This window comes from Psammomys obesus, unplaced genomic scaffold (assembly GCF_907164565.1).
Source record: "Psammomys obesus unplaced genomic scaffold, mPsaObe1.curated_primary_1811, whole genome shotgun sequence".
Lineage (NCBI taxonomy): Eukaryota > Metazoa > Chordata > Mammalia > Rodentia > Muridae > Psammomys > Psammomys obesus.
Genome location: NW_026591598.1, coordinates 8,938,714 through 8,951,594, shown reverse-complemented (window position 1 = coordinate 8,951,594; position 12,881 = coordinate 8,938,714). Strand labels below are relative to the sequence as shown.

Genomic DNA, 12,881 nt, shown 5'->3' with positions numbered 1-12,881 from the left:
TGTCGTTCTAGATGCACAAGTGGAGTGGGCAGAGGTTCATTCCCAGGCCGGCCAGGTCACAGGCTGGTGGTCGCCGTTCTCTTCGTGCAGAGGATGTGGGATGGGAGCAGAGCTTTGAAGGCACCGCAGGTGGACAAGGAGAAGGACTTTCAGGAGGAAGGCACCACGTGGGCTGATGTGTGGAGGAGGGAAAGTGCAGGGTATTTGCGGAACAGCCTTGGCACAATTACCAGCTCAGCCAGGTGCTGGATGAATCACCCAGGGAAGCAGTTGAGCAGGATCTTTGGCCCCTGGGGCCAGCTAAAGCCTATGGACTTCCTTCCCTGACATTATCTGGCCGAGGGTTGATGGGGGAGAAGGCTGGCCTGAGCTACCATAATTACAGAACTCTGCTGCTGGTTCTCACAGCTGATCCTGGGGATGACCTGCCGGGACGCCCTCTGGAAGTGACCTCCTTAGCTAGGAGGTCATGGTCACACATGGATAGGGAGTGAGGAGTGCTGTGCAGTGTGTGTCTGTGTCTGTGTGTCTGTGTGTCTATCTATCTCGTGTGTGTGTGTGTGTGTGTGTGTGTCTCTCTCTGTGTGTCTATCTATCTCTTGTGTGTGTGTGTGTGTGTGTGTGTGTGTGTGTGTGTGTGTGTCTGGGTGGCCCAAGACAGGGCCAGTAGTATGAAGAACAGGGGACAGAGAGGAGGTGGCCTGAACAAGTACAAGGCTGGGGCCTTAACAGGGATGGGATGATGAAGGTTCTATTCTCGAGCACTTGCTGTGTGTTCTAACAGCCCCGTGAGGTAAGCACCTTTAGTTCAATAGGGGAAACTGAGGCTCAGAGAAGTAAAGTAGCCTTTCCTGTCCTTCTATCTGCCCCTCTCCCCTCTCCTTCCTCCCTCCATCCCTTCTCTCCTTCCACAGGATCTCACGTAGCTCAGGCTGACCTCCACCTGGCTCTGCAGCCAAGGATGCTTTCGAACTTGTGATCCCTGCCTCTGTCTCCTGAGTGCTGGATTACAGGCATGAGGCACCATGCCCAGTTTTCTGTGGATCAAACCCAGGACTCCGTGAATGCTCCGTAAGCACTCTGCTACCTCCGCTACTTCACCACCCTCCTTTTTACCCAGTAACTGATCGTTTAGCACCCATAGGTTTTGCCCAAGGTCCACCAAAGGGTTCAGGGAAGATTACCTCTTAGATCCTTCCTCTAACAGCGACAGTATTCTGGGCTTGGGCACACAACGGCCCCGGTGAAGTTCAAAGCCAGGTGTATTTCCAAATCCTCGCTTTGGTTCAGGATACAAGCCTAGGTCAGAGTTGGGCGGGCCTGCGCCCGCGTTGTCCCTGCACTTTTCCCCACCTCAACCTCTTTATGTAAAGTCTGGCCCCAGCACCTGTCCCAGGTGAGTCCTGGGAGGGCCCGAGCGTCGCCGGAAAGTGTCGAGCGGCTTCGGCAGGTGGGGCGGGGCCGGGGCGGGGCTGGCCTTGGGGTGGGGCCAGCCAAGCGTCTGAAGTCCCACCGGATCCTGGATCCGAGGCCGGCGCCCCGCGCCCGGAGCCCCGCACCGTCATGGGGGCCTGTCTAGGGGCCTGCTCCCTGCTCAGCTGCGTGAGTGCCCACCCCTTCCCTCCCGCGGTCCCGCGCACTTTTTATTTACCTTCTTCTTCCAAGTACTTTTATTCATTTTGCTTCCTCCAAAGTTGTCTTTCTGGGGCCCTTACCGGCGCCCTTCTTGCAGCCGCTCTGCTTTGGCCGCGGTGCACCGGACAGCTGGTGTCGCGGCTCCGGTGACCGCGAGGGAGGGGTGGGGCACGGCCGGGCGCCCTCGGCACCGCCGCTCGGGGAACCGGGACATTAAGGCCCTCGGCGGGAGCAGGGAGCCCCGCGGCCGCCGCGCGTGCCCCAGCTCAGAGCGACCCCTGGGTGCGTGGCGCGTCTCTCTCCCGGCGCGCGGGACTCTTTGTGTAAATGGCAGGGTCCCGGTCCCTCTCTGCCTGCGCTTCTGTTCCTCTGGCAAAGTGTCCGTCATTCTGTCTGCCCCTGTCGCCTGGCTCAGTCTGCTCTTTTGTGTTTGTCCTGTCCGCGTCCCTAGAGTGCAGGCCCTGTCCGTCTGTCTGAGCGTCGTAACCGGCTTCAGCAGCATCCTCTCCTTGTGCGCGGTCTGGCCCGCTCACTCTAGGGCACTCCCCCTGAAAGCGCTGGACCCTTTTCCTCCAGCCGGAGCTGGGAAGGGGTTGGGGGTTGGGTGGGAAGGAGCTCCCCCTCTCCCCCCTGCTCTTGTGCGAGGTCGGTGTCGGTTGTCACTTGCCACCTGGACCAAACTTTGGATTTGAGAAGACCCAGGAATCGAGGGAGGTTGTGTGTGTCCACCTGGCCGCCTAGGTTGGGGACCAGACGGGTGGCCAGCTCTGTTTTGGGGCAGCAACCAGGATAGGGGAGGGGATTCAGCCATACCCGGCTGGGAGGCCCCTACTTTCCTTTTCCCAGCCCCCTTTCCTCTCCTTCCTTCCCTCATTAAATCTGAGGTTCATTCAGACAGCTCCCTCCCCTTCTGGCCCCACACAAAGAGGGGCGGAGAGGGGCTCCCGCGGCTGGCTGCTGGAGGAAGGCTCGGGACTTGCTTCCTTTGTCCCTGATTTGTGTGCGTGTTGGGAGCGGGTACCCAGGCGAGAGCTGGGCGTCTAGAGGTTTTCTTTGTAGCCATTTTCTGAGAGTGAGCTCAGCCTGGGGAGGCGGTGGAGTGGGTTCCCCAGACACAGCACATATCCCGTCTTGGACCTCTATTTCCACTGAAGTGTGTGTGTGTGTTTCTCTTGTGCCCTAGCCTGAGCCGGTAGTCAGGAGTAAGGATATTGCTCGCTGATGCCCCTACCCCTTCCTGATTAGGGAGGGAGACCTTCCCACGGCCCCCAAGATTCCCATCTGGTCCTGGCTACCCCTTGCCCTGCTGGCGGAGGGGTTGTGAGAGCTGCCAATCCCCTATGTTTTGGTCTCCCATCAGTGAGCTGGAGGCCACCGCGGTGACCTCCCCTGGTGTACAGCTGGGGAGATGGACAGATGAGAGGTGGAAACTGCCACCCAGCTCCTGTGAACAGTGAGTGGCGTTGTGGGAGCTGTTGTTATCCTGGAGGAACTATAGGTGGAGAATTCCATCTGGAGTTCAGAACCAAGACCTTCTCTGAGTCACCCAATCTGTAGTCTACAGGGCTGAGGCAAGATAGCCTTGCTCAGACCCTCGGTGTACAGGGGTTAGTTCTCTTGCTTCAGGTTCACAGTTTAAAGCATGAAGAGACTTACAGTCAGGCTTAAAACCCGAAGCCAGAGAGTTGGAGAGATGGCTTAGCAGTTAAGAGCACTGACTGTTGGTCCAGAGGACTCATATTGTTATCCCAGCACCCACGTGGAAGCTCACAACCATCTGTAACTCCAGTTCCAAGGTAATAGATGCCCTCTCTGGTCCCTTTGGGCACTACACACACACGCACACATACCCAGACATACATGCAAGCAAAACACCCATATACATTAAAATTCAAAAACTCTAAAACAGTTTATAAAACTCTGAAGCCAGACATAGTGGTGCACATCTGCAATCCAGTATTCAGAATGTAGAACCAGAAAAACCAGGAGTTCAAGGCGACTTCTACTACATAGTGAGTGTCGAACAAGCCTGGGATACATAATTCCCTGCTCAAAAAAAAAAAAAAAAAAAAAAAAAAAAAAAATCTGACTCTTGGTCCAGGCTTCTTTCCTTACCCACACCCTCACCACATTCTGGTTGCCTGGAGACAGAGCTGGTCTAGGGGAGAATTGGAAGGTAGTCAGTGCCTAACGTCTGTAAAGGACCTGCCCTTGGCTTTGCTTCCTCTGACATGCAGTGCTCCAGGTGCTCCAGCAAGGCCCTCGGCGATGCTATTTCGCTGATTGTCCCTGAAGCCCTGTAGCATCCTCATCTTGTTTTACAGGTGACCGTGCCAACAGTGGCCACCAGTCACTATGAAACTGAGCTACCTTGTTGGACAGGCCAGGCAGGGAGAGAAGGATACTTCTTAATTTATAAATATTTACTTTCCTTGCTGCAACAGATAACCAACAAAAGCAACTCAAAAAAGGAAGGGTTCATTTTGATGCACCACTGGAAGCTCCTCTCTATTACAGCAGGACAGGCTTGGTGGCAGGAGCTTGTAGGCACTGGTCACATTGCCCTGGCTGGCAGGAAGTGGAAAGAGGATGGATTCTTGCGCTCAGTTCTCTCACTTTTCTTCCTTCAGTCCGGAAGCCCAGCCCAAGGAATGTTATCATCCACGTTTATGTGGGTGTTCCCACCTTTGTTAACTAACGTAGATACCTCCTAGAGGTTTGCCTCTCAGATAGTTCCGTCCAGTTGACAATCTACAGTACCTGTCACTCTGTCTATGTGTCCTTTTCTTTAATCTTCGCAAAGACCCCAGCGATGTGGTTGATGTGATTCGCATTTCCGCCTGTGCTCGTGGCTTAGTTGGTAGAGTGCTTGCCCAGTATGCATGAAGCCCTGGGTTCGATCCTCAGTATGGCATAAGCTGTGCATGATGGTACATACCTATAATCTCAGCACTTGGGAGATGGAGGCAGGATCCTCCCAGGTGTGGTGGTGCACACCTTTAAACCCAGCACTCACTTGGGAGGTGGAGGCAAGTAGATTCCTGAGTTTGAGGCCAGCCTGATTTACAAAGTGAGTTCCAGGACAGCCAGGGCTACGCAGAGAAACTGTGTCTTGAAAAACCAAAGAATTAAAGTTAAAAATTAAAAAAAAAAAAAAAGTAAAAAGAAGGATCAGAAGTTCAGAAGTTCAAAGGTCATCCTTAGCCTGAGTTCTAGGCCTGGGAATTGTCTCAGAAAATCAATTTCCACTTTACTGATGAAGAAGAAGCTGGATCAGATAGATCCAATAATTTCTTCACAACAGAACAGTATTAGGTGGTGCAATGGGACACTCCCTGATGCCAGCAATACCCTGCTTCCATGAAAAGTTGCCCCATAGGAGTGAGAATTTGTGTGTGTGAATGAATGTGCAGGCATATGTGTGTACTTGCAGAGGCCAGAAATGCCTCAGATATCCTCTGTCACCCCCACCTACTTCTTTGGGGTAGGGTCTCTCCCTGAACCTAGGGCTCATGTTTTCTTGGCTATGTGGGAAGCCATCAAGCCCCCTCTATTCTCCTGTCTCCCTTCTCCCCAGAAGCTTGGTCACAGGGGTTCATGGGACCCATGACTCATTATGTGGGTTCTGGGATCTGAACTCTGATCCTCGTGATTGCATAGCAAGCACTCTTAGCCCCTGAGTCATTTCTCTAGTCCTTGTGAGGAGACCTGTTTCTTGGTGCCTGGGTTGATGGGAGATTTTTATCTTCTCCCTGGCTGTGACCTAGCTGCCCACTTCTGTCTGGCACTTGCACTGGGCAGATGAGTCCTGCCATAGATGAGGAGACAGGCTGGGTTCACAGAGAGTGGGAGTGAACTTCTTGAGTCCCAAAGCCTGGATGGCCAGCAGATTTTTTGGGAGGGCTATGCATTTGAGGGGCTGTGTGAGGCATGGGCTCAAATCCTGGCTTGGCACTTTCTCATCTGCCTTCTGTGGGCAGCATATAATCCTCTCCATGTCAATCAGAGGAACAACGGGATCCAACCCGCATCTTTGTAGGAGTTAAACAGGATGGATGGAGAGGGTTGCTTGGACACATTTTGCATCAAGCTGGCGTGCAGCAGCAAGCCATAATCACGACACGATGGTGAATTTCTGAAGACTACCAATGGGGAAGTGGGAACACCAGGGACACCACAAAACCCAGGGCTGTCCAGATGCAGAACCTGAGCTTAGCCAAGCCAGTGTCCTGCCCAAGAGCCCATTTCATAGATAAGGATTGCTGAATCCAGGGAGGGGAAGAGAGCTTTCCTTCGGTCAGAGCTGAAAGAGTTGGCACCAAGGCCGCTCAGGAACCCATCAGGAGTGGTGTGGGAGCCTCCAGCTGACCCTCCGTCTGTGCTCGGGGGTTGGAGTGGCTCAGCCAGTGGAAGCATGGTTTGTGGGGGCTGCAGGGTTTTTGGCTTTTAAATGGTGATGAAATGTATATCTTATATCGTATTCTATAGTGTAATGCCTACCATCTTTGATCTTGTGATAGTCTTCAAGGACCTTGTCATTCATCTTCTCGGACAGTCCTAGTTAAATGATGCAGCCCGAGTCATTGCCAGACTGAAGTGGCATTGCCAGAGTGAATATTGTCAGTTCAGACATTCAGTGATAACTGCCGGTGCCGTCTTGTCTCCTGATGTCAGTTGTCTCTTCTGGGTGACTCAGAGCAGCCAGGGCCTCTCTCTCCACACCCCCACTCCACCATCTGCCTCCCCATTCTGGGACCACAGTTCTGACGCTAAGTATAAATCTGCTGTCACTCTTCTTTGGCAGTGAGTCTAGTTGCCTTTGTGGGGGAGATCTATACTCCCTGGCATAACCTTCGAGGACAGTGGCTATCTCCCAGGACCACTCCAGCCACCCTGGAAATCCTGAAAATTCAGTGGTGTTTGTGGCTGCTGTCCTCCCCTTCCCCTCTCTCCTCTTCCTCGACCTCCTTCTCCTTCTTGGTATTACGTTTTGCTTTTTGAGACAGGTCTCGAGTAGCTCAGGTTGGTCTTGAATTCATTATGTAGCTGATGATGACCTTGAACCTGTGATCCTCCTGCTTCTACCTCCCAAGTTCTGGGAGTACTACCTCCAGCTTTGTCTGCGTTGTTGGGTATTGAATTCACATATGCATTAGGCAAGTAAAAGTGTCTATGCCTCTGAGCTACAATCTCACTTCCCAGCTGGGGCAACAGGTTCAGGGAGGTGAAATGGCTTGCTCAGCATTCCTTTCCTTTCCTCTTCTCTTTTCTCCTCTCCCTCCCCATCCCTCTTTCCTCTCTCTTCTTTTTCTCTTCTTCTCACTCCTTCCAGGTCTCATGTATCCCAAGTTAGCCTCAGACTCACTATGTGGCTGAGGATGACCTCAAACACTGATGCTCCTGCCTCTGCCTCCTGAGTACAGGTGTGTACCACCTTGTCCAGGACCCAAACCAAAGCTCTGTGTGGGTTAGGTCCAACCGAGCCTCCTCACAGCCCCCACTCCCACACTTCGTATTGTGATCAAATACACATAAGCTCTGTCTCTGTGGTCACTATTTCTTTCGAGTCAGGGCTCAATATGTGACCCTTACTGACCTTGGGCACCAGGGCTCAAGAGATTCTCCTGCCTCAGCTTTCCTCAACTGCATCTTAGCCAGTTTTATTACAGTTCAAGGACATTGACTTCATGATATGCAGCTGTCGCCAGCACCGTCTACAGCGCCTCTTCACCTCCGTAGACCAAAACCCCTGTGCGTGGTGGCTTTGCAGTTCCTGGTCACCGCCCCAGCTCACCGAAACTTCCTCTCAATGAATTCAGCTACTCTAGGTTCCTTATATCATTCATGTCCTTTGTGCTTGGATTATGTCATTCAGACTCATGTCCTGCAGGCTGTAGCATGTGTTGGAACTTATTTATTTTTTTGTGACACATCTCAGTGTGTGGCCTAGGCTGGGCCTGAACTGTCTCTGGCCTCCAGTTGCTGGGCTTCCAGGTGTGCACCACCACACCCCGTTTTTTTCCTTTTTAAGAGTTAGGTTAACATTCCAGTGTATATCTAGACCAAACTTCGTCTGTTCAACCTTCCAAGGATCTGGGATTGTTCGGCCTCCAGGCAACGTGTGTGTGTGTGTGTGTGTGTGTGTGTGTGTGTGTTTGTATTGGTTTGAGTGTGGCTTTCAGTTCTTTTGGATATACAGCTAGGAGTGAAAGTCTTTTTCATTTAAACACAACACAGACTGTGGCCCCTCCCTGAGCTACTTCCCCTGCCTACCCAATGCCCTATGAGTGCTTCTAGGGACACCTGGGGAGGGAAGATGAATGATTTAGGAATGTACACCTGTACCTACCTGATTCCAAAGCTGTGTGGCTTGTTGGGGGGAGGGGTCAACTCTCCGCTGCCATCAGTGTACAGGCAACAGAGAGAGGCTGCCAGATGCTTTGTGGGGTTCACTGAAGAGATTTCCCCAGGGCTGGTCAGATGGCAAGAGGCCCTGTAGCTGCAGGGCCTTGTGGTGTGTTTTATCCCAGCACTCAGGAGGCAGAGGCAGGCTGACCTCCAGGAGCAGAGTCTAGCCTGGTCTATCTATGAAGATCCAAGCCTGCCAAAGCTATATAGCGAGATCATATCTAAAGAAGAAAAGGATAATGGCGGAGGCAGGAAGATGGAGGATCAGGAGTTCAAGGCCACCCTTAGCTATGTAATCATTTTGAGGCCCGGTTGACTGGACACTGTCTCAACAAGAACCTGAGTTGTTTTTGCAGTGCTGGAGATTTAGCCTAGGCCTTGTGCCAAGCTTCACTACTGGGCTGCATCTTCAGACACACACACACACACACACACACACACACACACACACACAAACACATCTGAATATATATATATTGCTTTGAAATAGGATTTCACTAAGTTGCCCAGGCTAGCTTTGACTTCACTCTGAAGCCTAGGCTAGCCCTGAACTTGCAACTTTTCTGCCTTAGCCTCTTGAACAGCTGAGATGACAGGTAAGCACCCCACATGTGGCTAAAACCTTTCTTGTTTTTATATTTGTGATATCAGCAGATGGTGATCTAATGTGATACAACACACACACACACACACACACACACACTCACACACAGGCCCCTAGAATAGAGCAGCCCTGTTGTGGAAGACCATGAGGTACATGACAGCCTCCTCTGTTATTTCCTGCCATGTACAACCCCACAGTGCACTTCCGGTGTTCCTGTGAGCTCATGTGGCTCTCCCACCTGTCCAGGAAGTAACACTAGTGGGAACTGGTCCAGGCAGGGCCAGGGTGGGAGGCAGACCGAATGGGGTGGCCTTGTGTGCTGGGGAGCAGTATGGTGGGCCTGTGTCCATCCTGAGGTTTCAAGTATCAGGGGCCGCTGGAGAAACATCTGGGTTTTGACCTCTATGAAACAGCATGAACTGAGACAGCATCTCACTGGAACCTGATAGCACGCCTGTTACAAGTGTCACAAACTGAAAGTGTCAAGGGCCAGAGGTGAGGCCTAATGGAGCCAGGTGCCTGAGGTGGGAGGAGGTTTGCGCTAGCCTTGCAGGGATTGTTTGCTTGGCTGGGGTGGTTAGAAATTAAACAGCCCCCGTCCAGGAGCCAGTGGACTGGGAAGTGGAGAGGCGTGCCTGTGGGCAGAGCCTGGCCCTGGAGGCACAAACCTGAGTCTCCTGAGCCTCCTGATCCTTCTTCAGCCCTCATCCATGTCACTTCCTCAAGAAGGCCTTCTAGGACCTGCCCTAATCCTGTCAAAACCAGCCTGGTTTGCTCATCATAGAAGTGGGCATCTCTCAGGAGCCGGAGAACTTATTCAGTGCTGGCAACTTCTGGCTTAAGGTTTAAGGTGCGCGGAAGGCTGTTCCTCTTGGGTTCTTAAATACCTGGGTGAAGGTGTGACTGCTTGTGGCTGGCCAAGGAGGCTGTTTCCTCAGGGCTCGTGCTTGGGGACCGGCTTCCCAGATGGGTGAGTCGCTTCTTCACTGACTCAGCTGTGATGTAGACACCCTGGTCACTCAGTGATTTCGGGAAGGCTGCAGCCTCTGAGGCAGCTGAGCAGGAATGTTAGATCGCCATCTACTGTCCAGAATGGGTTCAGGCCCAGGCAAAACAGACGCTGGGGAGTCTCCATTCCAGATGTTTTGAATGCCCTGGTTTCTTAGGGCTTAATGTGTACCTGGTTCTATGCCGGACACTTCATGTTCGTTGAACACAGAGTTCACGAGTCTCTAATAGGCTTCCAGTGCCATTTCTGGGTCTGACCCCGTGAACAAAACAGACACAAATCCATCCTTGCTACAGGGAAGATACAGGCAGACGAATAGGAAGCAAAGAATATTAGAGTCCTATAAAGAAAAAAACAAACTGGAGAAGGGACAGGGGGTCCCAAGGAGCTGTTCAAGGCTGTTCAAGTTCAAGGCTGGCCTTGAGCTTTTGAGCTTCTGCCTCAGGGATTACAGGCAGGAGCCGCCACACCTGATCTGCAGATGGACATGCAAACAAAACATCGATATTCCAAAAAATAAATTAAGAAACAACTTTAACCCCCTGCTTCATTCTCACAACTACTGTGAAGAGTGGCTGCTGTCGAGATCCCTGTTTTATGGAAGGTGAACCTGGCTCAGAGGTTGAATGACAGGGCCACACAGGGCCACTCATCAGTGGCAGCTGGCCTTGTGGCGGTTTGATTGCTCCCTCTGCCTAAGCGATAAATGGCGTGACCCCAGTCCACTCCTCTGCTGCCTGTGCTGCCTGCAGGATTTGTGGTCACGTATGGATTCAGTTTCAGTCTCGGGGGGCTAGAAAGTGAAATGGGGGTCATCTCCCCAGCTCAGTGCGGACTTGAAGACTGAGGTGGTGGGCGCTGTGTGCCCATGTGGGGAAGGGGACTGATGAGGCCGCCGTCCCTGCCTCCCCTAGGCCTCCTGCCTCTGCGGCTCTGCACCCTGCATCCTCTGCGGCTGTTGCCCTTCAACCCGCAACTCCACCGTGAGCCGCCTCCTCTTCACCGGCTTTCTCTTCTTGGGGGTGCTGGTGTCCATTATCATGCTGAGCCCCGGAGTGGAGAGCCAGCTTTACAAGGTGAGTGTCGGGGAAGGGGGCTGGGAGGGCGCCCGGATCACCCCGCCCTCCACAGTCTAGGTAGGGGACTGAAGTTCCGTGGGCCGCTGGTTGTGCGGGGGGGTGGGGTGGGGGGGGCGGGGCTGGGAGGGGGTGGATCCCTGTTCTCAGGTGTTCCTCAGGAGCAGGCTCCCCGTGGAGAATCCCATTCATCACGACTGCCCTCTAAAGGCAGGTCCCGGGAGTGAGTCTCTCCTAGAGGGCTGAAGCCCAGGCTGGGAATGCTCGCTTTACTTTGGCGCGGCCCCCCTGGGGGCTTTTAGGCTTGTGTATAGGTGTGGATCCCTGCGGAGTTCGTAGAAAGGCCGACTCTCCCGGGGGTCCAGCAGGCCTCTTAGGGGTTCTACTGAAGGTGAAGACCGTTCTGGGAACCTGAGATGGAGGGTGGGGGTGGCGGGTTGTGGCATCAGGGAAATGGTCAGCTAGACAAGAGCTGTGGTGGGCTAGGGGTCTGGGCAGCCTCTCTTAGAGGTCAGCCCCACAGCGGGTGGGAAACAGGCTGTGGAGATGGAGGCAGGCTCAGACATGATGGGAGGCTATAGGGTTCTGGTGGGTGGGGCCCTCAAGTCGCCCTGTTGTCTCCACAGCTGCCCTGGGTGTGTGAGGACACAGCCCAGCAACCCGTGGTCCTACAGGGCCCCCTGGACTGCGGCTCCCTGCTGGGTTTCCGCGCCGTCTACCGTATGTGCTTCGCCACAGCAGCCTTTTTCTTCTTCTTCATGCTGCTCATGATCTGTGTCCGCAGTAGCCGGGACCCCCGAGCAGCCATCCAGAATGGGTGAGGGGCGACCACGCTGGCCCACTCCCGTGGAGGGCTTTTCTTCCCTCTGCTTTTTCTAGGAGAGGGAAAGACCCGACGTCTGTCAGATCACCAGGAAGACCCTTCCCCTCTCTCAGGACCTGTTTCTTGGGGTGGAGGTTCTGGGCTGCCTCTGCTCTGCCTCTGAATGCCCCTGCGTCCACTCAGCTTCCCCCTTCATTTCTCCTACAGGTTTTGGTTTTTTAAGTTCCTGATCCTTGTGGGTATCACCGTGGGTGCCTTCTACATCCCTGATGGCTCCTTTCCCAAGAGTAGGTGGCTCCAGGGACAAGGGAGGGTGGGAAGGTGGGTGGGAGAGTGTGGGCGACTCTTTGCCGTGGCATCAGACTGACTCCAGGTGGCAGGAGGGCCTCCACATTCCTTCACCAGATAGCATCCTGGTGCTGGGTTTTGAAGCCTGAGGGTAACGGCAGGTGGGTCCTACTTGGCTAAACCATGTCCCCCATGCAGAGTACAGCATGAGTGACTAGTGAATGAGTGTCTGTGTTTGAGCGAGAACACTGAAGACACGCTATGAACCCTGGGGATCTGCCGTCCCCACAGCTGCTCCTGTGGCCCCAACCCCCTGCCTCACTGCCCTCTCCCCACAGTCTGGTTCTACTTTGGCGTCGTGGGCTCCTTCCTCTTCATCCTCATCCAGCTGATCCTGTTCATTGACTTTGCCCACTCCTGGAACCAGCGGTGGCTGTGCAAGGCCGAAGAATGTGACTCCCCAGCCTGGTATGCAGGTCAGTGCCATGTGGCCTCCACACCGAGGGGCTGGGTGCTGGATGCAGGGTCTGGAGTTGAGGAAGTTTGGGGATGGGGCGGGGGGGGGGGGGAAGAGACTGATCATGGGAAGCTACCTAAGGGGCCCTGAGGGTTGAGGTCAGTTGCTTCTGTAGGATAGACTGCACACAGCAGGCAATGTGCCAGGCCCCTTTGATGGTGGCTCAGCCATACTTTAAGTGGTGTCTGGTCATTGACATCCTAGCAGAAGATTGCCCTGCTGATTCTCTTGCCCTTATTGTAAGCCTGCAAGGTAGGCTGAGCTAGCACTCATTGCCCTTCCGAAATAGTAGAACCTGAGTGTGTTTCTAGAACCCACATAAGAAGCACGAGGTGAGCCAGGCGGTGGTGGTGCATGCCTTTAATCCCAGCACTTAGGAGACAGATGCAGGAGGATCTTTGAGTTCAAGGCCAGCCTGGTCTACAGAGCAAGTTCCAGGACAGCCAGAGCTACACAGGAAAAATTTGTCTCATTAGAAAGAAAGAAAGAAAGAAAGAAAGAAAGAAAGAAAGAAAGAAAGA

General features: G+C 53.5%; 1 protein-coding gene across 1 annotated transcript in view; it reads left to right on the top strand.

The window, feature by feature from the left end:
• Window positions 1-1,482: 1,482 nt before the first annotated feature.
• Window positions 1,483-12,881, top strand: part of Serinc2 (serine incorporator 2) — a 19,568-nt gene continuing 8,169 nt past the window's right edge. The window contains exons 1-5 of the mRNA XM_055610724.1: window positions 1,483-1,602; window positions 10,571-10,732; window positions 11,359-11,549; window positions 11,763-11,842; window positions 12,182-12,319. Coding sequence (XP_055466699.1) covers window positions 1,564-1,602; window positions 10,571-10,732; window positions 11,359-11,549; window positions 11,763-11,842; window positions 12,182-12,319 — 610 coding nt within the window. The 5' untranslated portion in view covers window positions 1,483-1,563. The remainder of the gene's footprint in view (window positions 1,603-10,570; window positions 10,733-11,358; window positions 11,550-11,762; window positions 11,843-12,181; window positions 12,320-12,881) is intronic.